The following is a 26,366-nucleotide window of genomic DNA, read 5'->3' as shown; positions in this document are numbered from 1 at the left end:
TTATTTCTCAGTACTCTACTGATATTAGGCATGTGCAAGGTTCAAAAAACGTCGTTGCTGACGCTCTTTCGAGAATCGAAATTGATTCCATAACAAAATCTCCATTTTTGGATTTTAAAAAATTTTCGGAAGCTCAACGGCATGATCCGGAGGTACAAGACCTTCTCAAAAACATCACATCATCTTTGAAACTGGAATTTAAACCGTGCCAATATTCTGATGGTAATATTCTTTGTGACATATCAACAGACATTCCTCGCCCATTTGTTCCGAATTCCTTTCGCAGACTCATCTTTAATCATCTGCACAATCTGTCACATCCAGGAATTGCAGCTACTACGAAGCTTATTTGTTCTCGTTATGTATGGCCCGATATGATACGTCATATCAAAAATTGGGTGAAATCCTGTGAATCTTGCTGTAATGACCTTACGGATTAATAAGGCACCATAAGGAAAACGACACCAACATTTATTAAAAATTAACTTTCAAAGAATAATGAAAAAAAATTAACATTTAAAGAATAAAGGCAAACTCGGAGCACTACCTCGCTCCTACAACATAATTAACCTACCACCTGCCTTCTCTGAGGCTAACATGCAACTCTCTTCTCTCTCACTTGCTGGGCTCTGCCAGGCAGCTGATTGGCTCACCGCTGCCAGATACATGACACCCCCCCCCCGGTAAGATTGTGCTACGCCAAAGCGAAGCAGAATCTGAAAACTGAACCAGCAAATACAAACTTAAATTGTATACTCCGCATACCAAATTAATTCAAAATATAGGAACATGTATACATGACATAATAACATACTTTGAAATAAATGCAATAAACATTCATCTCACAACAGATGAACAGATGGCTTGATACAATACCGGAGTTCTGTAATAAAACATATATGCAATACTATTTCAAAACACACTATTATAATGCAATATTAAATGGAAACCAGTAATCTGATTTTCAAAACAGATGGAAAGTAGCTCTCGTACAATTCCGGAACAAAAGAAAGTAACTAATGCAAAGTTTTAAAACATATTAGTTCATACTTAGTTCACACCTATTTCATTCACCCACTAGTCTTGAAAGACCATCTGCATTTTTTAATTGTGCACCAGGGCAATGAGAAATATGAATATTATAGCGCTGAAGTGCCATTGCCCACCTCTGTAATTTGGCTGAATGCGGTGGCGACTTATACAAATATAATGATGGATTATGGTCTGTGATCAGCTCGATATTCGATCCAAACACCCAACACTCGAACTTTTTTAATGACCACACAACTGCATAAGCCTCCCGTTCAATAGTTGACCAGTTCTGCTGCGTTTTCGAAAGTTTTTGACTGGCAAAGCTGATAGGATGCAAACTGCCTTTGCTGTCTCGTTGTGACAAGCAAGCACCAACACCATATGAACTAGCATCACACTGTATGGTGTAAGGTTTTTCTGGTTCTGGAGTGTACAGTTTTGGTGCTTCACACAGTCGACGTTTCAGTTCTTTAAATGCTGATTCCTCAACATCAGTCCATGGAATTATCTCAGGAATTTTCTTTTGCGTAAGCTCCGTCAATGGGCGAGCTATTTCTGCATAATTCTTTATGTAATCACGATAATAGTTGAATAAGCCTAATGCACTCTTTAGAGCAGTCTTTGTTTTAGGACTTTTTATAATTTCAATGGCTTGTAATTTTTCAGGATCAGGTTGATGTCTTCCAGCTCCTATGATATGTCCTAACTACTTTATCTCCGAACGTGCAAAAACACATTTCTTCACGTTCACCGTAAACCTGAGATCACTTAATGTAGTTAGCACAGCATCTAAATGTTTGAGATGCGAATCCCAATCTGGTGAAAAGATAGCAATATCATCAATATATGCTTTGCAAAAATCAGTATGTTTTCTTAAGGCATCATTCATCACTCGCTGAAAAGTAGAAGCTGCATTTTTTAATCCAAGAGGCATCACTTTCCAACGATATTGGGAACGATGTGTCTTGAATGATGTTAAATCACGACTTTCTTCTTCTAAAGGTATTTCCCAGTAACCTTTCAAGACATCTAAACAGGTGATAACATTCGCGTGTCCAATTTTATTGATTAGATGAGTCACATTCTCCATTGGAAAATCAACAGGTTTGGTTACTTGATTCAACAACCTGAAATCAATACATAAACGCATACTTCCGTCTTTCTTGGCAACACATACGACTGGGTATGCTATTTCAGCTTCACTTGGCTCAATAAGACCCAAGCTCTCCAATTCCTCGATCTGTTTATCTACTTCAGGTTTCAAAGATTCTGGGATCTTATAGATGAATGGCTTTTTTCTTTCAGCTCCAGGTAACAACCGAATTCTATGTTCACCAACTCTGGCTATTTGGATCTCCCCAGAAAATAACGCGATGTGCTTGAGTAAGAGCTCGTGTAATTCCTTTTGTTTGCTATCCTCTAAATGACTAATATCCACCTCGATGTTCCTTCTAGTTACTGCGCAATCTCCTTTATTTGGAGTGGTATGAATTTCCCCAAACTCAGAATCATCTTCAAATATCACTCACACTGTTTGTGCTCGAACATAAAATTTTCTTATTTTGTTCACATGAACATGCCTCACACTCCCATCGGGTAATTTAACTTTGTAAGAATGAGGATTTACTGTTTCAACAATTTCACCTGGACCTGTCCACCTAGCATACAGCTTGTTGCTAGAGTCTGGTATAAGTAAATATACTAGATCACCATTTTTAAATTCTTTCAAACTTTTGCGACGGTTAAAATAATATGCATAAGCTTCTTGTTTTTCCGCGGCAGATAAAGAAGCGAGCTCAGATGTTTTCTCTAAATTTATCTTTAATTCTTGTAGATAATCAACTGCTGAATTACTCAGATTAAGAGGTAATGGTATTTCACCGGACCATGATGATTTTAACACAGCTAAGGGACCTCTAGCTTCACGACCGTACATAAGCATAAATGGAGATACACCGGTAGTGCAATTTGGAACTTCACGATACGCAAAAAGTAAATAAGGTATGTGCTTGTCCCAATTAACAGGATCTGTGCGAATTACATGATGTAACATTTGTTTAAATACCCGATTCCATTTTTCCACTGAGCCGTTTGATGCTGGGTAACCAGGTGTCGAAAAACGAGGATGAGTTCCTAACCTTTTTTCGAATTCTTGAGTTAATTGTGAGGTAAAATTAGTGCCTTGATCACTACAAATTATTTCTGGAATACCGGTTCTCATAAAAATATCTAAAAGAGCCTCACAAGTAGCTTTAGCAGAAAGACTTTTTAAAGGTATGACTTCTGGCCATTTTGAATGATTATCTATCAAACACAAACAATATTTATGTTTCCTTCCTGAAGGAGGTGAAATTTCACCAATAATATCTATATTTACTGTATGAAAGGGATATGGCGCGCGAACAATAGGAGTAATCGGAATTTTATCCGATTGTCTTTCCGGACTTTTTAATTGACATCTTTCGCATGTTCTACAATAATTTTCTACATCTTTGGATATGTTCGGCCAATAAAATGAAAGCTTAATTCTTTCTTTAGTTTTCCTCATACCTAAATGATTTCTGAATATGGAATCATGAGCTAATTGAAGGACTTTATTTCGATAATTCTCGGGCAAAACTAATTGTATGTTTTCCCCACAAATTTTTTCTTTATGAAATAATAATTCATCCTGTAAAAAGAAATTATTCTTCCCTACTTCTGCGTCCTTAAAAGAATTTATTAACGTTTGGCAGTTTCTCTGATTGACCTTAAATTTATTCGATTCCGAATAACTGTTTAGTCTTTCATCATTCTGATTCGCAACTGAGCTATAAAAAAGATTTACATTTGACAGTTCAACCGCGCCAACCTCAAGTTGTTTTTGTTTATGAGTTTCCGGTTTCGTGTCGGGAAGGACTGTTGATTCATTCTCGTCTTCAAATATGCGATCCCATACATCTGGTGTAATTAAACATTGGACATTTAGCTTATCTGTCAACGCGAAAAGAGCTTCTACGCGCGAATATAGACAACTGTTTGGTTTTTTGTAATAAATGGGTATAGTTGCTAATTTTGCCTCTATGACGTCGCCAAATGCGGAACTTAAAATGATTTTACCCTTACTTTCTATTTTTAAATCAGGAATTAATGTAGTGTTCAAAATTGGTATTTCCGTACCTGAATCTTTTATAGCTTCTACTTGCTTCCCTGCAATGTAAATAGTAATCTTTTCCAAGGAATAAAAATTAAGTTTTCCGTCGGAACACTCGCGTTTTTGTAAATGTTTAGAATTTACATTTGTAACAACCGCATTGTCCTTCTTTTTAGTTGAAGTGTTAATTTTCGGTTTGACCGGGATATTATCGTTCTGTTTATTGGACCTCTCAAATTTATTTCGCCTGTTCGGGCAATCCTTAGCCAAATGTAAACTGCTACTACACACATAACATTCTCGCGGTTTAAACGAATGTTTCTGTTCATTTACCACTAAATCTTTTCTTAGCGCTGGTGGAATATATTTAGAGTTTTTGTTGTATGAATCACGAAAATTAGCGCGTTTTTCACCTCTTATATCATCAAAAGATTTACCTTTTGCGATGAAATAAGTGTCGCATTCCTTCGCTAGTTCTTCTGGACGTAGCCAACTTCCACCTTGTCGAACTGCAACATGGCACGCTAAATCACTATCCAATGTTTGAAAAAGTTTGTCGGAAATTATTAAGTTAATTAAAGACTCAAAATCATTGACGTTTCTACTTTTACAATAATGGATCCAACATGATCTTAAACGAGAGGCGAATTGCGAATGAGTTTCCCCCGTCAACCTTTGAGCTTGGCGAAAATTTTCTAAACATATAATTGGCGATGGTTCATATTCCTTAAGAATTAAAGATTTAATTTTTTCATAATCTTTCAAATCATCATCTTTAATATATACTAGAATATTAGAAGATTTATCACCTATCAGTTTAAGTAAAATTTCAGACTTAAACTCATTTGGTACATTCTTATGCTTAAAAGCCCTTTCTATGGAATCAAAAAATAAGTTCCATGCTTCACCCTTTTTAGGTACAGAAATCGATAATGCCTGTACAGCTTTCAAAAGCTTATCTAATGAAAGTGTATTTTCTACGTTATTACTAGATTCGTTGCTACTTTTGATTTGCATTAGACGCAATTTCACAATTTCTTCTGACTTTTTCCTTTCTTCAACCGTAGTATTAAGAAATTCAATAACAAAATCTTTATCTTTCAAATATTCTTTAGAACTTAAAAGCTTATCTTTTAATTCTACAACTTTTAAACTAGAATCGGCTTCTTCACCTAGTTCCTTCAACACCGAAATCAAATCACTTTTAACTACTCCTTTAAACATATTTAGAAGAAATTTTCCTTAAAGTTACAACAAAAGTTTCTCACCTTTTCTCCAAAATCCAGTCGGCTTCGTTAGCTCTGGTTCTAGTAAGAGAGCGTGCTGTAATGACCTTACGGATTAATAAGGCACCATAAGGAAAACGACACCAACATTTATTAAAAATTAACTTTCAAAGAATAATGAAAAAAAAATTAACATTTAAAGAATAAAGGCAAACTCGGAGCACTACCTCGCTCCTACAACATAATTAACCTACCACCTGCCTTCTCTGAGGCTAACATGCAACTCTCTTCTCTCTCACTTGCTGGGCTCTGCCAGGCAGCTGATTGGCTCACCGCTGCCAGATACATGACACTTGCCAAAAATCGAAAATTACTAGGCATACTAAAGCACCACTAGGCACATTCTCTCTTCCTGATGCACGTTTTTCAGAAATCCATATGGATATCGTCAGACCGTTACCTCCATCAGAAGGCAATGTGTACCTTTTGACTCTAATAGATAGATTCTCTAGATGGCCTGAAGCCATTCCCATCCCGGATATGAAAACGGAAACCATTTGCAGAGCCATCTTCAACTGTTGGATATCTCGTTTTGGCTGCCCATCGATCATAACAACAGACCAAGGTTCTCAAATGAGATCCGCACTTTTTGCAGAATTCACGCGCATTTTGGGTACGAACAGAATCACAACAACAGCCTATCATCCAATGTCCAACGGCATTGTTGAACGATTTCATCGACATTTAAAATCTTCTCTCAAGGCTCACGAAACCAATAACTGGACTGAAACACTACTAGTTGTTATGCTTGGTATTCGTACAGCCGTAAAGGAAGATCTACAGTCATCTTGTGCTGAACTGGTGTATGGCACAACTCTCAAGCTGCCTAGTGATATGATAAAGTCATCTAAGATATCTTCGTATGACACACAATTTATCATGAATCTTCGGCATAGAATGCAACAATTGAATCCAATAGCAACATCTGCACATTACCAAGAAAAATGTTACATAAGTGCTACTTTAAAGTCGTGTACGCATGTATACTTACGTGTCGATCGAGTAAAGCCACCTCTGTGCCAACCATATACAGGTCCGCATAAAGTCCTTTCTAGAGCGGACAAAACTTTCACAATTGATATTAACGGTCTGAAATCTACTGTGTCTATAGACCGTGTGAAACCAGCCTATTTGCTTTCAGACACTAATTTGCCTGAACTGAAAACAAATAAAGACTTAAAGACAGTTCAGCAGAATAAATCTGCAAACAAACTCTCTAATACACAAACTGTCACCAGATTGGGAAGACATGTTCACTTCCCTAAGAAATTTGCTTCTTACATAACAATTTAAAACACTTTTTTAAAATTCATATCTTAATATATTTCTTGTTATTTCATGTTTATTATATGTGTCAATACCTTGTTATATATTGAATTGCATTTTGATCTTTTCTAATTTTATATTCTAATTTTGTAATCATGTAAAAAATACCCGACAGTACGGATCCTCTGAGATAATTTCATAACCTATGTCGTTCCTTTGAATAGCCATTAAAGGAACTGGGGGGGAACTCTGTGGTGATGGCGATAAGGAGCGCGCCTTGCGCCCTCCGATAAGTGTGGCAACCCTAGAGGAGAAGTTTCTTACGAGTAGCGAGCAGAGCGAAACAGGCAGGCTGTCGGGCAGTGTGCGTGAAGTTCCAAAATAAAGCTTAATTTTTATTGTGCACTATGTCTCGTTAATATTTATATCAATGCAGTAGGAACATAAATCTGTGATATGGAATTCGAGGATTGGTGGTAAAAACAACAGGAAATCACCATAGTACACAAGGATAAATGCATACATATGTGCACACATGCATGTACCATATATGTGTGTGTTAAGAAAGAAATTTAGAACCAAAAATGAAATTCAAATAAATAAATTTAAAAAAAATTATAAATGTAGAATTATAATTCTTTAAATGTTAAAAAAATGTTAAACCATCACAAGAAAAATCTAAAGCAAATAAAATAAAAAAGAGCATAAAAGAAGAGGAATCCATTTAACTCTGACATAACGTTGTCAGAAGGAGGTACATCAAAATCAATTATAATTCCTTTTCCATAAGAAAATCCTTGCTTTTCTATATCCAGAATCAGCTGATGAACTATTCCAGTAATTTTTTTTAATCTTAACAGTTCAGCCAAAAATTCAGGTCTTTCCCAAAGCAAGAAAAAAGGCAAAAATGCAAAGTAAAATCATTAATGAAAATTTTCCCTAATTTAAAATGAAATTTTCCTAAAACTGAAAACTTACGTATAATATGTAGGAAAAATCAAAGCTTTCGTTGAATAAATTCTTTAAAATCGAGAATAATCAAGAATGTAGCGAAAATTTATTACACAAAACTTTGCGAGATCCTGAGTTTGAAACAATGAAAATAACTGCTAAAATCTGAGACACTTAGGGTGGCCAGTTTGGCCTCTTTGGCAAAACTAAAAACTAGTGAAAAAAGCCATCTCCCAAGAATTTTCCGTTTTTTGTTAATAATAGTTCTTTATTTTCGGAGATACTATAGATAGCAGAATTTTTCTCATTTTCAATAAGCAAATCGTGAACTTTTTTTACAAAATAATGAAATTATTGCTTGCTTTATCAATTTTGGTAATTGTAAATTTTTCTTTTAATTGCAAAAACTTCAAAAGTAAATTTTTCCAGTTTTAATTCCTTTAAATCCTTTAATGAATTCAAAATTCTTTCTGCTTCGATTAGTAGTTTTATTCTTCCATTTCATAAATAAAAGGCAAATTTAGTTGAGAACTTGCTTTAATTATGAAATTATCAATATCTGTAGAAATGCTTTTGATGCAATGTAATTTAGAAATGTATTTAGTTGCACTATATTCTGTACCTTTTTTCATAAGCTGTTTTATTTCCTGATCTTGAACAATGTCGAGATCTGTAATAATGCGCTTGTGTTGTTCATCAACAAATGGCAGTAATTTCTTCTCATTACAAAATCAAGTGGCAAAAAAATCTGCTTCATGATGGTTTGTAAGATAACTACTAAGTTATTTGTTGTACTTAGTAATTACTGGAAATTTTTGTTCAGCTTGTTGAAATATTTTATGAAGGTGAATGTCATCAAAATTTCTGTGAAGAAAGTTACTGGTAAAGAATTTTTTTTAAATATTTAGAAGTAGCATAGTTGAATTTGAATTTACTGAAATCAAGTATTAAATCTTTGATGAGACTATTTCCTATAAATTTATTTTTGATGGAACTTTTGATGATAATTAGATGTCTGTGAGGTAGTGAATGAAGAAAGTGTAGAATATTTTTCTTGAAAGTATTTATAAAAGCTTTAACTTTTTTTCTTTTTTCTCTGGTACCTCTTGTCTGTTTTCATGCTGAAGAGACAACTGATAATAAACTGTAGTTAGTATAAATGTCAGATTTATTATTGATAGAAGAAATTAATCCATATGAATAAAGTGTTCAGAGCACTTGTTCAGAATTGCTGTACTTAATGTTTTCATCTGAAAGATGCATAATACAATAAAAGTAATGCACAATAATGTAATGAAAATATAATCAATAAAAGTTTTTTTGAACTAAAGGAAAATATTAAACAAAATAAAAAACAAAAAAGGGAAAAAATTGCTATTATCACAAAAATGCAAGAAAGGAAAATGAACAGTGATATAGTTTGAATGATGAAATGCTTGCTACAATATAATGAGAAAAATCAGTAAAAAAAAAAAAAATTTAATTGAGAATATTAAAAATAATACTCTGATGAAAAAAGAAACTTGCAAAAAAATGCAAGGAATTTTGGTTAATGCATAAATATAATGTTAAATTTTTTTTAATTTGAATTTCCTGTTTGTGGAAGAAGCAAATGGTCAAACATTATTTTTGTATATAAATTAATATTGTTAATCAGTACATAATTTTAAACTATATTCAGTTTGAAAAATAAACTTATTAGAGTATGTATAGATTTTAATCATACCTAGGAAATACTTGCTACCAAGGTCTATTTTCAATTCATGTTGATAGCACTCGGTAAAAGATGCATATGTCCTAATATGTAGTATCATATGTTTCATTTATCTTTTTAAGTTGGCCTCCATTGTGAATTTCAACAAAGCACAAATTTTTAATATGCAAAAATGGCGCAAATTGCTGCAGTTACAAATAATATATATTGTAATTGCAGCAATTTGTATTTGTATTGTAATTGCAGCAAATCTATTTAGTATGTATTTTTTAACAAATTTATTGTAGTATATACTAATTTTTTTCCTCCATGTTGATTTCAGAAAATTTCATCTCCAACATTATCTGTAGTTAGTGAGTCTTTTTTACCCCTGCTGTCACGTTTGGATGAATGTATAGCTTATGTTGAAGCCAATGTAAGGTTATTTTTTAGGAGGGATTTCCTTTTTTTAAATATAAAAATTTGATGATGTTTTGCAATTTTTAAATTATGAACTGTACCTATGTAACTTTATGTAACTTCTTATTGAATGCAAATTAATATGTGTTTCATTGCTTAGATGTAGAAATCTGTTACAAATTGTGTGTATGCATATAACATAAGTGTAAAGGCATTTAGCTTTGGTGCTTATTTTGTTAAAGGTCCTAGATATATTGTTACATGTGTTTTTTATTATTATATTAATTTAATGCATTTTTTTTTCTTATCTAGAAATTGTTTAAAAAATTATTCAAAATGTTTTCATTTTTGTATAAGAAAATATATTCATTTTCAGAATTCCACAATAAAAAAAAATAAGTAGATTTTGTATTATTCCAGTTCTTTTTGTCCAATAAAATATTAACCTGTGTTTTGTAACTATGTTTTGTTACATAATTTTTTGTATTGTCTATGTATGGTTACGTTATATATTGATGTATTGTATTGTTGATGCATAATTTTCCCTTTGTATCAGTACTATTTTTAAGTATTATTTCATTTTTATTATTTTATCATTATTAAGTTGGTTTATTTTTTTTATAGAGTATTAATATTATTTAATTAATTACAGTCGAATCCGGTTAATTGAACCACTGGATAATCTTACCAAATCCTTAAAAAACTGAAATGAATCCTATGTACATAAGCCTAATATTATTTGCTTATTTTGACCAAAATTCCATTTAATCAGACCCAAAAACGTGAGAGCAAATAAGAAACAGAAGCCACAAATGGGCCACGTACAGTGGGTCTGCCAACATATGGGAGGATCTGTAGTTCGGGTTCCCCAGGAAAATGCTTTATCAAAGGTCAGGAATTCCTTAAAGTGCATGACGAAAGCAAAACCGGTGGGAGGTGAACACGCGCACCATTTTCTTTGACCTGCGCTGAGTTTCAAGGAAATGAACAATAGTGTCCGCACCACCTGAAAGGAATTGTCAATCATGATTAAAGTTTACACGAGAAAGCTATCATTTCATCACCTTTTTGGGATGATTTTAGTGCCAAAGCTTTGAATGGCAAGCATTTTATTCTCCCTCTTGACCTCAACATCTTGAACCCGAAATACTAAGGTTTCTTCAGACCACTTTAGTCAGTGAACTGTGTGCATGTCTTGTCTCCCCTGCCAAAATGCCACAATGGGACTTGACGTTAGCTGAAAAATGTGGTTTCCTGGATAAGATCAAGCAACAACGACGAAACACTAGCCAGCGTCGGTTGGTGGAAATAACCGACTACAATTTTGCACTTGATAAAACAAGAGGATGAGCTGCAAGAAGAATGGGCACAATGTGAAGGACGAGGAAGAAATTCCAAAAAATGGAAGCGTGGAGGCAAGGACTCAGATGTCAGTGAGGCCCTTAATGAATGGTTTGCCAATGTTACTGGACAATCTGTGCAAGTAAGTGGCCCAATGTTAAAATGCAAAGCAGAAGAACTCGCTAAAAAGCTGGGCCAAAATGAATTTAAAGCTACAGACGGTTGGTTGTCTCGATGGAAATCTAGACATGACATAAAATTCAAGAACAATGCTGATGAGACTGGGCTGTATTATCGTGCTACACCAGACAGCTCATTAAGTTACAAACATGTTGCACTCTCTGGCTCCAAAAAAGCGATGGATGACGTAACTGTTTAGTGCAGCTCAAACTGGTGAAAAGGGAGCAGTGAGACAATTCAGAACTGTTTTTCTCACTGAGGCTTTAAGCACTTGGTTTTGGAGATGGATATGGACATGCTTATTGAAAGTGAAAATGATGATTTACATGTGGAACTTCGACAGGTACAAAATTGCGAAGATTTTTATCCACTGACACCAAGCTTCAATGTTACGATGAAAATGAAGATTACGATGCTGCAATCGTTGCTCGAGTTGCAGCAAAACACACGACAGCATCGGAAGACCAAGAAAGTGATGATGATGACGCAGCTAATAAGTTGGTGCAAGTGACAATACAGGATGCGAGGAAATGAATTGAAACTTTGCGTCGGTATTTCATGCAGGAGGGGAATGAAGCAGTCCCATTGCTGTGCTAGATGTTTGTGGTGATTTTGTTCCCTTGAAATCCGTCAAGAGAATGTGTCAGATCACATTGGATAAGTTCTTGAAATGTTGACTGGAACTTGGTAAGAAATTGTTTTTATTGTGCTTCACATGTTGAGTATCATGGAGATTGTTTCTTAGAATTTGTTTCTAAATTAATTTTCTCATTGAAAAAAGTTCGACTGTATGTCTTGTTTGTACATGTATGTTCGCCATATGTGTGGACTGCACCATAAAGTTCATAATTACATTTTAGTACATGATTTACATGTACATTTACTGTTTGCTACATATAGCACATCCCGTCTTACAACATAGGACATGTTCGTGTAATCGGACCAGCCGGTTATTAGGACCAAAACGATCGCTTCCCAATGTGGTCCGATTAACCGGAATTGACTGTATTCATGGTATATTTTAGTATATAATAGTATTTGTATTTTATATTTTTTCTTTGCTCTCTCTCCAGACTTAGATAGTATGTTTTTATTGTTGAGTTGTATCTGCTTGTACTACTAGTTATTCACTTACATCTGTAAGCCTCATGGAATACTTCAGGGAATGTGAGGAGTTTTGTATTTGTTTTCTGAATTTAGAAAGAAAAAAAATGCTTTGACTTCTAAGAAGGTGCATTTAGTATTTTATAAATTTATACTTGTTAGAAGTTAGAACTTTCTATAATCATCCCTCTGCTGCCATTTACTCATATCTTGTGAATAATAAATAATTTTTGAAAAAATATAAAATAATAGAGTTTTGGCTGTCATGAATCTTAACACATAGAACTTGCTTCTGCTTTGCTGGCATCAATCCCTACAGACCTACAATATCATTGTAAAAAATAAATATAGTAATTTCAATGAAATTTATTAAAATTTATTGAAAATTATTTATTTTGTATTAGTTTTTTTTTTTTTTTTTTTTTTGGTACCGTAGAGACTTATGAAAGGTACAATATGTGGCTGATTACCTTTTGGATCAAACCATTAATTTTGGCTGCTGGTTTTGTTAGCACTTATGCCACCGTTGTTATTTTCAAATTCCTTTGCATGGTCTAATGAATTATCTTCCAATAATGACAACTGTAATACTCGTCAATATCAACATTTGGATGATAAAAATAATTCATTCGATATATCACTGTCTCCTGAACGTTTCTGGTCTTATGAACAATAAGTACTTTCTAAAACAAACCAAAATTTTCTAATGTCAAATCATCTCTTTCATGGCTTTTTTCTAACTAATCGTTAATAGGAGGTCACCTTTTTGTCATTCATGTATGGATGCATTCTTCAATAGTCTTCTGTTCATTCTCACAAGTACTCGCTAGCTGCCGGTTGAGGGGAAAGGACAGCAATATTGGTGCTACACCTCAGCATGTTAAATGTATATGTATGGAACCCTAATTTTAGAAAAAAGTACCTTCAAGGTCTGAATTTTTGGTCAGTCAAATTAAATTTAATGAGTCTTATTCTATATAACAAAACAAACAAACAAAAAAAAGTTCCTGTAAGATTATATCACTGCACTGCTATAAATTTTAACATACCTGTGCTATCTACTTTTTCTCAATGAAAAATATTTTTACAGATAAATTATAAAGAATCACCAGTTTACCTGGCGAGATTTCGACACCTTCAGAGTCAAGCACTGGGCATGATTCGATCATATGTTGTAGCTACTTTGCAGCAAGCTACGCAGCAGGTACTGCCAAGGAGGGATAATTTGTCACCATCTGAAAATGCATTTACTTTATATTATGGAAAATTTCGTTCTCATGCACCTAGAATACATGCCTTGATGAAACAAATTGAAGAAAGGATTGATAAAATTCCTGAGTATGTATAATATGTTAAAATCTTTTAAGATAATAGTGAAAATTTCCTGAGTTTATTTTTTAAATAATATAATTAATGTTGATCTTTTTGAATATGATGATTTTGGTATTATTGTATTGTCATAAGTATATGATGACACTGCAAATGAACCGTCCTGAATTTTTTAATGTTTCTTGTGGAGGAAAACAAACCTGTGTATAATGCTACACATATGAAACTATGATTTTTTAATGTTTCATTTGTATTTGCATTTTTTAATGTATTATACTTTTTAATGTTTTGTAATGGCCTTTGTATTTGAAAGTGTTCTAAAAGTAAATTAATTTGATAGTTTAAATAGCATGCATTGAGATAAAATTAAGTAAGCACATTTTCTGCTAATGTAAAATTGATAAATAATAAATTAGAGTGAAACCTCACAGGATGACTATTTGTAAAAGGCCTAATATTTCTGAAAACATTATTTAATAATGGGATTTAAGAGCTGCTAATCCCCCTGCCCGTTAAAACCAGATAATTCCTTGTTTTTCATCACATCCTTGCCTTCGTCCTGGCCTGCATCATCACCAGATGTGGTGGTTTTTATATTTATCTCAATTTAGATCAACTCCTTGAAATTTAGTTCCAGAAAAAGTATTGAACACTAAGTTTCAAAGTAAGAAGAAAAACTGTCAAGAAAATTGTAATGACAAATTCTAGAAAGAACTAACATAAAGATTCTGTTATCTGTCAGTAAAGCTTAAATCATGAAAATTCTATTCCCTTCCTCCTGATTTTCAGAATATGTTTTCTTATTAAGTTCTGCTCCACTCAAACTGCTTAAATCCATTGCAAATATGAGAGAGTTTTTTTCATCCTAATCAAATTTTCGTCAGCATACAATTTTAAGAAAAATTAGAAAATCAAATTAAATCAGCCCAAAACATGTTCAGTTCATGAATGTAATTTATTCTTAAAGCTCATTCGTCATCTGAAATGTTTGGAAACTGAAACTGTTTTCCTCATAGGAATATGTGACTAAACATTTATTCTGTTTTTGGACCACAGAAGATTACTTATTTAAATTTTATAACAATACTTACCGCTTAATAGTAAAATGAAGGGAGATCATTAAATGTTAAAAAAATGTGTCGAATATAATATTTAACAGCTAAAATAGATAAAAATTTAATTTTATCATACATGTGCAAAGAAAATGGAGGGTATATGTGGAAAATACTAAAAAAGAGAAAAAGAACAGATGCTGTTGTTTGGGTCAGGAGTGCCTTTGCACAAAGATATCATACAAGGTTCAGCTATTAATTTCCAGAACTTGTGGAATAACTCAGAAGAAAAAAAGGTTAAACACATAGCCATTTAATATGATTCAAAGTAATCCCCATCATCAGCTGTAATGCACGTCTGTGCTCGGCTGTACAAATTTTGGAAAGAAGTTTTAAAGTCCTCTTTTGGAATGCTCTTTAATAGTGACATTACAGTTTTCTTGATGGCTTCGACATCCTGAAATCTTGCTCCCTTCAGCAAATTTTTCAGCTTAGGAAACAGGAAAAAGTCTGCGGGTGCTAGGTCTGGAGAGTATGGTGGATGCTGCATTTCAATGACACCGTGCTTAGCTAAGAATCACCTCAAGTGTGTGGGCAGGCATTGTCATGTAGCAGCAGCCAACTCCCACTTTGTTGAAAATGAGGCCTCACTCTACGAATTTGTTTTCGAAGTCGGTGAAGAACTTCTGTGTAGAACTGTCCATTGATAGTCATGTTAGGACGAAGAAATTCATGATGAATGAGTCCATCACAATCGAAGAAAGTGATTAACATGACTTTGATTTTGGACTTTTCAAATCAAAATTTTTTCTGCCTTAGTGAACTTGGAGACTGCCATTCGGAGCTTTGACGCTTGGTTTCACGATTGTATTGATAACACCAAGACTCGTCTCCCATGACTTTCCTATCCAGGAATGCAGGGTCAGCATCAGCATTGTTGATAAGTTCGCCACATGCGCCCAGTATCAATTGCTTTTGTTCGTCCCTTAAATGGTGAGAAACGAATCTGGAACAAATCTTGCGTTTGCCTAGGTCTTGTGTCAAAATTCGGCGAACTGTCTCTTTTCCATGTTCAGTTCCATGTTCAGCGAGTACTCGAATAGTCAATCGACGATCACATTTCACCATATTGCGAACTTTTTCAATTGCTTCTGCTGTGCGTACGGACTGCGGCCGACCTGTGTGTGGATCATCTTCGACGCTTTCGTGCTCGTCCTGAAAGCATTTAAACCATCCAAAAGTTCTTGAGCGGGATAATGCTTCCTTGCCGTAAACTTATTTTAACATTTCTTAGGTTTCCGCAGCTGTCTTGGCCAATTTGAAGCAAAATTTAATGTTAATTCTTTGTTCCATTTTCACTTCGATAATAGAAATTTAAGAGTACATATTAATGCGCCTTTCCACAAGAACCACTTACTTCAGAATGGCACCAATTGCACTGTGCATGCGCAAGAAAACGCTCTTCAATATGCAATCATTAGTGCCATCTTCCATCTTTTCGTTCTCCTACAGTTACGTCAGTCCTGGAAATTAATAGCCGGACATTATATAATTGTCTTTCTGGAATATCTTCTTTTATGTTTGCTTTATCACTTAGCACCACATGACTTTGCCTTTGCTCCATTTCACTCAAAATGATCTAGTATGATTATTTGTTGCCTGTTTTAAAATGTTTCTTTAGTGAGACATATCATGTTCGCTGAAAATACACATGCTGTATATTGTTTTGCTTTCTCAGGATAATAGCTCTACATGAAAACTTTGCATCTGACCCGATTTTGCACTAATTTCTGAGACTGAAGATCAATCAATCTTCCCTTCCTTCCTCTTCCTAAAAAAAACATTGCTTTAACAATTGCTTTTTGTTGTTGCTCTTGAAGTCGTTCCAATTCTTTCTTGAAGCTCATTTTTATGATCCCCTAGTAACTCCTTCGCATCTTTATTGTTAAATTCCATCTCACGGTTTTGCCTAGAGACTATAATATCATTGTTAACAGATAAACCTTAGGAGTTGGAGCTGTCAAATTCTTTGCCTGCAATAAAATCTAGCCACAATTATATCTAAGCCTAATTCATTATCGAAGTCTCTTGCTGCCAGGCTTTGTTAATGCAATTAAATGATGAAAAATATTAAAATGATGTATTCTATTAAGTTGTTTTGTAAGTGATCACAAAACTCATCTGAAGGTCATTTGTGTCTGACTTGAATCTTGTAACTTGAGATGGCATTTTTTGCCACAGTCATTTTTTGAGATAATTTTTTTTTTTTTTTTTTTGGTGTGTGTATGTGATCTAAGGTTACATCATATTTAATTCGCTATTCTGAATTTTAATTTAATACATTTTACTTCAAAATTTTGTTATGACTAGCTTAATTATTGAGTTGTGCATTATAAACTGCAATGTCACTGCAGAACCTCCCATTTTATTATATTTTAAGGTTGGCATCTATGATAGTGAACATGGCCAGAATTCATATTCTATAAAATGCCAAGTGCCACAGGAGGTACGTTTTGCTGATACCTTAAAGAGCAATTTTAGGTTTGGAGTTTCTTTGATTATGGCAAAGCACACTGGGGCTATATGTCTATTCGAAGGGATTCCCTTGTGGAGGAATTTCTTAGTCAAACAATCTTAATCCAACAAATCCTAAATTGATATGTAGTATGGATTCAAGATTCAGACTTTTTAAGGCTTCAGCAATTCTGTATTTGGGATTTTTTTCTGGATATTAGATCATCAGTTTAAATCTAGTAAGATGACATGTAGAAATTATGAAATAATGAAGCATTTATGACTTTGAAGGAATGAAAATTAAAAAAATAAAAAATAATAATAATAAACCTGAGTATTTATTTGTTCATTTTATTAAACATTTCTTTCAATGTTAGTTGTTTTTTGCTTCCTTTTTTGTACTAATACTTTCTCTTTAATTCTATAGATAGACACAATTTTTTGTTCAGTTATGAAGCTTTATTTTTCAGGTCCTGTAACTGCTGTTTCAAGAATTCCCACTAAATTGTCAATCGAAATTTATTCATTCTCAACAACCCGTTTGTCACTTTCTTCACAATCGATAGTCATAATCACTTTTAGTTTATCGGTAGTGATATTTTCTGGACATAGTAGCATATTAAAGATTTTATTGTTCTTAGATGATTGATGATTGGTGCACTGTCATCGCAAGGAAAAACGTCTTCCATCTATTACCACTTCTCCATAAATTTCATTACTTGGAAAATTTTGCTTTTTGTTTGTGATATCTGAAAACCTTCAAATTCGCAGCTTTCATCTAAAGCTTTGCTGGCATCTGCCATACTCTATTTGTGATGTATGATGAGTCTAACGACTAAAGACATGTTGTTCCACTAAATTTTGTCTTGCTCCTGTTGCACACTGAAGTTAAGCCAAAATTATTTTAGTAATTTCTTATTCTTATGACTGTTTCTTGCTCATGCTTAAAGCTTATCTGAGTCCTCAATAAATAAATTCCCACATATACATAACGTTTGTCCAGGGCTAAACCTGTTGTGTCCCGGTACGGTTTCTGCAATTCCAAAATTCTGCTGCCATGTGCCTGCTTAGTTCTAAACATTTTTGCCACTTCTAAATTTTGCGTTAGCTGAAATTTAATCATCACTAGTCATAATGTCAACATAAAAGGTTACTGTGCTCTTTGGTATTCAATTACTAATGTTAAATTTTTTTTAAAAATACTTTAAACATCCACTGAGTCATTTCTGAAGCTGCAGTGTGTTGATAGCCATATGATGATGAAAGCAAAAAATAATAAATAATGATTTGCCAGTTTGTACGTAGTGCCGAAGTGAAATTTAGAATCAGGACTCTCCACATGTTTTATTATGAAAAAATATCAAATGTGCAAGCATGAGCATAAAAAAATGTAAAAAAAAAAAAAAAAAAATCTGAAAGCTTTCAGATTTTACATTACGCCCAAAGGGGCTTTTTTTAAACCTTTTGTGTGTCGCCTTTATTTATTAAATATCTTGTTCTTTGTACTTAAACCATTAAATTCAATTCAACAGCAATATTACAAAATAATTTCAAAATGAGCATATCTTAAGAATTTCTGATGCACAGTCTTGCACTCTGGAGATAAATCCTGCCCCCAGTACAGTTTTGCCATTGCTTGCTTTGAAATCTTGAGTTTGTAAATCAAAAATTCATTGAAGTGTTACAAAATATGAAATTGATAATAAAACAAATTTCAGATTTGGGCTTCCAGATGCCCAAATTAGGATAGAGACATACATTATTAAAAATTTGATGACTCTGAGTCCCATTGTTTTATCAAAATGCAAGAAACAAACATACATTTCTGCAAGAGTCTTCATTATTTAATTTCTTTAAATATAGCACAGGGCGATAATATTTGGTGGCAATAATTTGAAAAGTGAACCGACATTTAAAGTTTTCAACGCAAAATGCCAAAACGAAATTAATAGCCCTGCTGGGCTAATGTCCTTCAGGCTTAAAAAAAAAAAAAAGTTGCTATTGATCTGGATGTCTGGATTTCTTAATTTTCATTCTCCCAGTTCTGCATTGAAAATTTTAATTAATTATATCAGGATGACAGGATGTGTTTCAGTTTATTTTTTGCATTAAAAAATGTAGTCTGATTAATTTTTCCTTTCTTTTATGGTCCGTGTAAGAATTACAGTATTTTGTATCTTTACCAAGTCTGTCACAGGACCAAAATTGTGGTAGTTTAAAAGTCTGCTTTATTGAATTCATTTCTGAAGGGGAAAATTCTACATGAAGGGGAAAATACTAAAATGAATTGTGAATATTTTTAAATCTCATCAAGTTCAAATAAAAGAAAATGTTAAAATTTCATATAAAAATTTTCATGAACAAGAACAGCAATTAAATTAGGAAATTTAAAAGAAATGAAATTTTAATCCTCAGGTATTGTTGTATTAGTGTTGCATTTATTTATTTACATATTTTATATTCTGTAATTTTACAGTTATGAGCTGCTTCTTTCGGATTGCCACCAGTGCTACTTCAATCAGCGTGAGATATTATTAGGCCCTAGTGTTTCAGCAACTATTACTGAACTGGCTGAAAAGCACCAGAAAGATCATTGCTCTCTTGTACGAAGTGGTTGTGCATTTCTCCTTCATGTTTGTGAGGATGAAAATCAGCTTTTCCAACAATTTTTTTCTCAAAATACAAAATATTTATCGTAAGTATTAATTGAACTTTCTGTCATTGTTAGCTTTTGAATACATTTTCATTTATGAAAAGTAATAATTTAGTTAAAGAATATAGTCAAACTTCTATAAACCATCACTTGGATAATATGTCCTTCCTCTTATGCCATCACTTTTACAAAGCCCTAAAATCTCAATTATTTGTCCAAATAATTTATCCATTTTCCATCTTGTTATTCAATAGTGTCTTGTGCTTGATATTTCATTTTCAGTGTATATTACATTTCTTTATAGAAAAACCATTCAGTTTCCAAGTAACAGCTTTCAACAAGACATACAAGATGCATTTTGATTTCTCTTTTTCTGTCTTCCTAGACTATTTTATGCAATTTTAGGAAAGTGCATTCAAAAAAGTAAAATACTATAATAATATAATCATAATAATAATTATAATTTTTTGTTAATTTGAAGAATTAATGCTGAAATTTGGGAAATAAAAACAGTAAATTTCTTCTCTCTAAAAAATAAATAAATGTGTTTGAGGAATGGAAAAATAAATGTGTTTGAGGTGTATGCTCTTATAGAGCCAATGCTTTCATGAAAATTATTTTAAAACAAACTGGTAACTTATAAGAATTTTATGAGAAAATAAATCTTTTTAAGAAGCATTCAACTAATTTGGGAGCCTCTGAATTGAACATCTATATGTGAAGCTACATCATATCTACATCTGAAAATTGTTTAATATATCATGCATGAACTGAACCATTAAAAATTTTTTTACTTACGTGTTTGAAGCGTTTATTGAGATTTAAAGTCTGTTATTAATGCAATGTGTTGTTGATGTATTCCTTTTTCTGCTATCTTTATCCCCTGCATGCTCTAAAAGTAGCCTTTTCTTAATAATAAATTATAGAAATGGAAGTATTTATCTTTTATTCATTGGTTAATACATAGTGCATGTTTTTAAGGGTTTTTTTAAGGTTTTAAGGTACTTTATCACATAATATAGTTACAATGATATTTAAAAATAATACTTTAGTTTTTAATGTATGAACCACAGTTACAAGTTCTAGTAAAGCATTGTTGTAGTTTCATAATGTGTGTAACATATTATTATGATTACTTACAAGTTGACCATATGTAAGACATTTGTGCATGCTTGTTCCTAACTTTCTTGCTACATTTGAGATTTTTAGATAACTCAATGTAGATATTTTTCCGTTAAATAGATTTTAATTTTAAAACAGACATATTTTGACATTCAGTTTGTTTCAGTGCTATATAGCTTTTTACAATAGTAAAATAAATATTTTCATTGCGTATGCAGTGTTGTTTTAGTTTGATTATTGTATTTTTCCAGAGAATTTCTTGAAGGTTTATGTATTCGCCTTTATGATGTATTGAGACCAATAATTATCCATATAAACCATTTAGAAACTCTGGCTGAACTTTGTGGAATCCTCAAAGTAAGTTTGTTTTAAAAAACTTTTATGTGTCAAAATTTTGAAGATATACAATTTACTTTTTGTGCAGCTATCTATAAAAAGATATAATCATGCGTATAAAAAATACTGTCACACAAATATCATCATATATTTGTCACCACTATTCAAAATTTGATAGTTATAATGTTGGAATTAATATTTTTGTTGCTGCTAATGCATGAAATAAATTGAAAATTTGTCTTTCAATTTTTGATGTCGTAATAATTCATTTTGCTGTATTTAAAACTTGATTTATTTATTTTGTTTTTATTTTTGGAAATTTTATTTCATAACTTTTTTAAAACTTAAAAGTTTTTTTTATTTTAATACTTGTATATTTTTTCAATTCACTTTTTGTACATTATTAGGTTGAAATGTTGGAAGAGCATATGCAATATGGAGGTAATATTCATATTTCATAAGAATATTAAATAAAATATTTCAATCTCATTTTTACTTTTTTAGTTCTTTAAATTAGATAGATATATACAGTCAAAAGTCGTTAATCTGGACTCGTCAGGACTTCGGCGATTCTGGGTTATCGATTTTTCCAGATTATAGATCATCAGTTTAAATCTGGTAAGATGGCATGCAGAAATTATAAAATTAAAAATATGAAAACGTAGTTTATGAAATAAAGAACAATTATGATCTAAAGGGTATCAAAATTTACAAAAAAAAAAAAAAAAAAAAAGCTTAATATTTATTTGTTTACTTTATTAAACATTTCTTTCAATGTAAGTTGTTTAAGTTGCTTCATTTTATGTGATAATACTTTCTCTTTAATTCTATAAACAGACATAATTTCTTCTTCAGTTACAAAGTTCTGCTGTTCAAGTCCTATAATTGCTGTGTCGAGAATACCGACTAATTTGTCAATTGAAATTTTTTCAAAATTTGTTCGTTTTCAATAACCTCTCTGTCACTTTCTTCACTATCAGAAGCAGTATTTTCTGGATCTAGAACCATACTATAGATTTTGCCATCTGTTAATTGATTGATGATTGGGCATGATCTTTTTGACATAATTGAAAGTTCAAGCTTAATTTTTATAAAATTGCTCTAACAGTCTGTAAAAAATAATAAGCCGGATCCAATTAGAAGCTTTAGGAACAGTGCAATCTGCAACATTAACTGAAATGCCTTAGAATCTGTAAAGATAATTTTAGCCTAGCTTATACTGTCCATTATACATTAAATGTGCATGCGTAAAGCATACAAAAAAAAAAATTTGTGGCTTTGAGGTCCAGATTATAGATCATTCCGAATAATGGACATCCGGATTACGGACTTTATATTGTATTTGCTTTTCAGTGTAGTATGCTACCATGCGTCATTAATTTCGATGATTTGGGTTTCAGTTGGGCAGCAATTAACAGTTTACTGTGAAATTGAATTATTATATTTACTCTAATGCATTTATGTGTGTATCAATAGAGTTCAAGCAGATGGTATAATTATTTTTTCAAATCTTTTAATTGTTCAGTAAGTCTTTGTGTGCCACCCTTAAAACTCCGTGTCGCAGGTTGGCCATCCCTGTTGTGAACAATTAGAAACAGTCAATCACGCTGGAGCAAAAATTTTGAATTTTCTGATTGCTTTTTCTTGCAGTCTTTCAAAATAGATATTATCAACAAAGTGAAATCTTACTTGCAATGAAAAAAAAAAAAAAAAAGAGTTCCTTTAACTTCAATGTTAACCTTATGGCCATGCTTCAATCTACTGTGATGAAAAAATGACTGACCATCAAAAATGTCAAGCTTCATAAAACGTTTTCCACCTTCATTCCAATCACTAATACCTGGAAATTCTTTACGAGTAAGAACCAAAGACATGAATAGGGCATTTGAAAAAGGGAAGAAATATTCTTAAAAAATAAAAATTAAAAAAATTTAAAAAAAAAATTGGTGGGCCAATTAAAATAATCTAAATTTGGAGAAAGCCACTTATGTAAAGAGTTCATCTGCTTTAGTACTATTAAAAACAATGTAGATCTCTAGAGCAGTGCTTCTTAAACTTTTTTCATTTATGACTCTATTTTTCTCTCTTTTATCTATATATTTTTGCAACATTAGATATTAAATATGAAATGAAGATATAAAAATAAATATTTTCCTATAAATTATTTCTCTGGCAAACAATGTACATATGAAAAGTAGTAGTTTTAGGATTTATTTCAAGTATATGAAAATTAATAAAAGAAAATCACATATTAATGAGATGAATCACTTGTTTTTTTTTTTTTTTTTTTTTTTGTTTCATAAGAAATAAAATTTTGATGAAATATTTGACATTGCTGAAGATAAAGCATCTTCTGTTTTTTTCACCTTTAAATTAAAATTGAATTTAATGAGCATCAAAGCTGAAAAAGTCATTTTACATAAATGTGTAGTGCTGAATGGCAAAACATTTAATGCTGTTCTGAAATTGGAGAAAATTCAGTTTTAGCTTCGACCCAGAATTCAGTCAAGGATTTTTATGGAAACTCAAGTTATGAGACACTTGATAGTTGAGTAAATTCATCTTCGACTTTTATGACAGTCAGTTAATCTTATTAATGCATATCAAAATTAGTTTTTGAATCCAAGATAGCTTTTTGAAATCAAAATTCATCGTGGAGTATTAGCAAATATGTGCTTGTAGTGTTTTAACCCTTTCTGGCACGCTACCTTTTGAAGCTGGAGTTTTGATATAGGAGTACACAAATAAAATTTTGTGAAGATAGTACTTTTAATTCTGTGAAGATAGCTCTTTTAATTCTGTGGGTGCCCACACCCACAGAATCAATCAGTGTGCCCAAAGTGGACACACTGATTGAATAGAGCTTCGAAAAGTGTGCTGAAACGAGCATTGTTGTCAATGAACTGACCATTGATATGTGGAGAAACAAAAAATACAGACTCTCAGTTGTCCTAGATTATTGGTGAGCCCGTCTGGTCACACCTAGGGTTCACCGTTTGATTTTAGGCAAGATTTCAAGGTAAAAATTTAAAACTTATATACAATAAGGAGATTAGCATACGGCCAAAAAAATAACATAGAAATTTCTTTTCAAACAACAATTCCTTTTATGCCCTAAAAAAATCTGGAAGATTTCTTTGAAAAATGAGGGTCTTAAAAAACTAAACGTGGCTAAAATATATGGACTGGTTTGTGTTGAGCTGCCATCTACTATAAATAAAGGAAGATTCAGAGTAACCTATAGTAACCTATAAATCCTTTTTCATTAAATTTTTCTGTTCATACAGAAGGAAATTTTTAGATGTGTCCAGACCGGACACATTGTGCCACAAAGGCTTAAAATGGTCTATAATAATTTTTGCAATTAAAATTTTACAGTTATTTTTGCATTTATGAAACTTTCAATAATTGGAAACATTTCAAATGAATCATTTTTTGCCCCATTCTTCCAAGTGCTAAACTTTTAATAAACACTTTATATTTCATCGTTTGAAGTAAATATATTGCTATTTTTTCCTTGAAGAGACAAGTTGAGATCGTTAAATTGCTTAAAAATGTCTGACAGATAGCACTGCTTTGATAACCATAAGTAATTTTTAAAAATAGTAGCAAGATCAGAGTTTTGCTCAGTTAAAAATATATTTCTTCTTTTAACAAAAGTAATCTTCTTAAACTTTACCCTCTTGGCATCCATCTTACTTGTAATAATAAATTTTTATATTTGGAGTCCACATATGTCTTTAGACGGATTTGAAAATAAATTACTGTTAATTAGCATTTGGCTTTTAATTTTTAGCTATCGGATCTGAAACTTCATATGATGGGAGCAAATGTTTTTTCCCCCAAGAGGCACAAATTTCCCAAAATATTGTTTTCCTTTATTTGAAGATTTTTAGCACTCTTGAAATATTCTTTTGGTTTACTGATGTATGAAAGATGCTTTGATTTAATATGCCTTTTAATTTTGATAGTTTCATACTCTTTGTAGCTTAAACATTACTGCAAATTATACTGCTGTTTATTGAAGTTCCTTCACCAGGAACTAGAACAAATAACAGAATCATATTTATTGTACGCTGCACAAAAAAAAAACCCGTTCTACTGGGTTGATTGGCAAAATTCAAATTGTGTTTTTCATGTCTCAAAAGCACAACTTAGGGTGTGTATTAGATTTATATATAGCATTATTCTAATATATGTATTTTGACACAAAATCGGACTTTTTCTGAAATAACATACCGATTCTTTTTCATATTTCAATTCTACGACTCAAATTATGCCAAACTACCAAGTTTTGTAAAAATCGCATGGGTAGTTATTAAAAAATTTAGCTCTCAATGTTTTAGTTCCACAGTGTTAATTGAGTTTGGTATATATTTATTAATCTCTGTTTTTTTTATTAAACTTATTTGATTCTTCTTTTCACATTTCAAAATTCAGGTTCATTCCAAATAAAATTCACCCATTTTTTTATGATTTATTTTTAAAATTTGCATTTTTAAATAATTTTTGAATTATAATCTATAAAACTTTTTTATCATCATCTTAAAGTAGATGTATTTCTAAGCATACCAGCGAAAAATTAGGTTTTTATTCAAAATTTCCGGAGATTTACATGAATTTATATATTGGTACATTTTGAAATTTGGCATATTTGTTGAAAGCGATAAAACATCAAATGTGATTTAAACACTTTGCTAAAATTATTTGAAAGAAGGAACGATGTGGCTTTTTTTCTGCTCATGCACAATGAAAAAAGGCTGGAACAAGGTTGAATTGAGGTGAGTTAAGAGCAGAATCTGAACACCCCTGCGGCTTACTAAGACTATTCGGGTCTAGTCCAGGTTCCGCAACTATCCGGGGCAACAAGGGCATACATTGGTCCTGTATACATGCTTACATAGTTCGTAACATATGCTTATAGTAGTTGCATACACTGGTGTGCAAAAATTAA

The 26,366-nt window shown here is 32.2% G+C and overlaps 1 protein-coding gene across 1 annotated transcript in view; it reads left to right on the top strand.

Moving 5' to 3' along the window:
• Positions 1-26,366, top strand: part of Cog3 (conserved oligomeric Golgi complex subunit 3) — a 103,843-nt gene that overhangs the window by 27,826 nt on the left and 49,651 nt on the right. The window contains exons 6-10 of the mRNA XM_085823012.1: positions 9,705-9,797; positions 13,497-13,744; positions 19,778-19,996; positions 21,328-21,433; positions 21,820-21,853. Of these exons, the coding sequence (XP_085679138.1) occupies positions 9,705-9,797; positions 13,497-13,744; positions 19,778-19,996; positions 21,328-21,433; positions 21,820-21,853 (700 nt within the window). The remainder of the gene's footprint in view (positions 1-9,704; positions 9,798-13,496; positions 13,745-19,777; positions 19,997-21,327; positions 21,434-21,819; positions 21,854-26,366) is intronic.

The sequence above is a fragment of the Stegodyphus dumicola genome, chromosome 8 (assembly GCF_044657685.1).
Source record: "Stegodyphus dumicola isolate Sdum_Otavi_A_Nest chromosome 8, ASM4465768v1".
Lineage (NCBI taxonomy): Eukaryota > Metazoa > Arthropoda > Arachnida > Araneae > Eresidae > Stegodyphus > Stegodyphus dumicola.
This window is presented reverse-complemented; position numbering and strand designations above follow the sequence as displayed.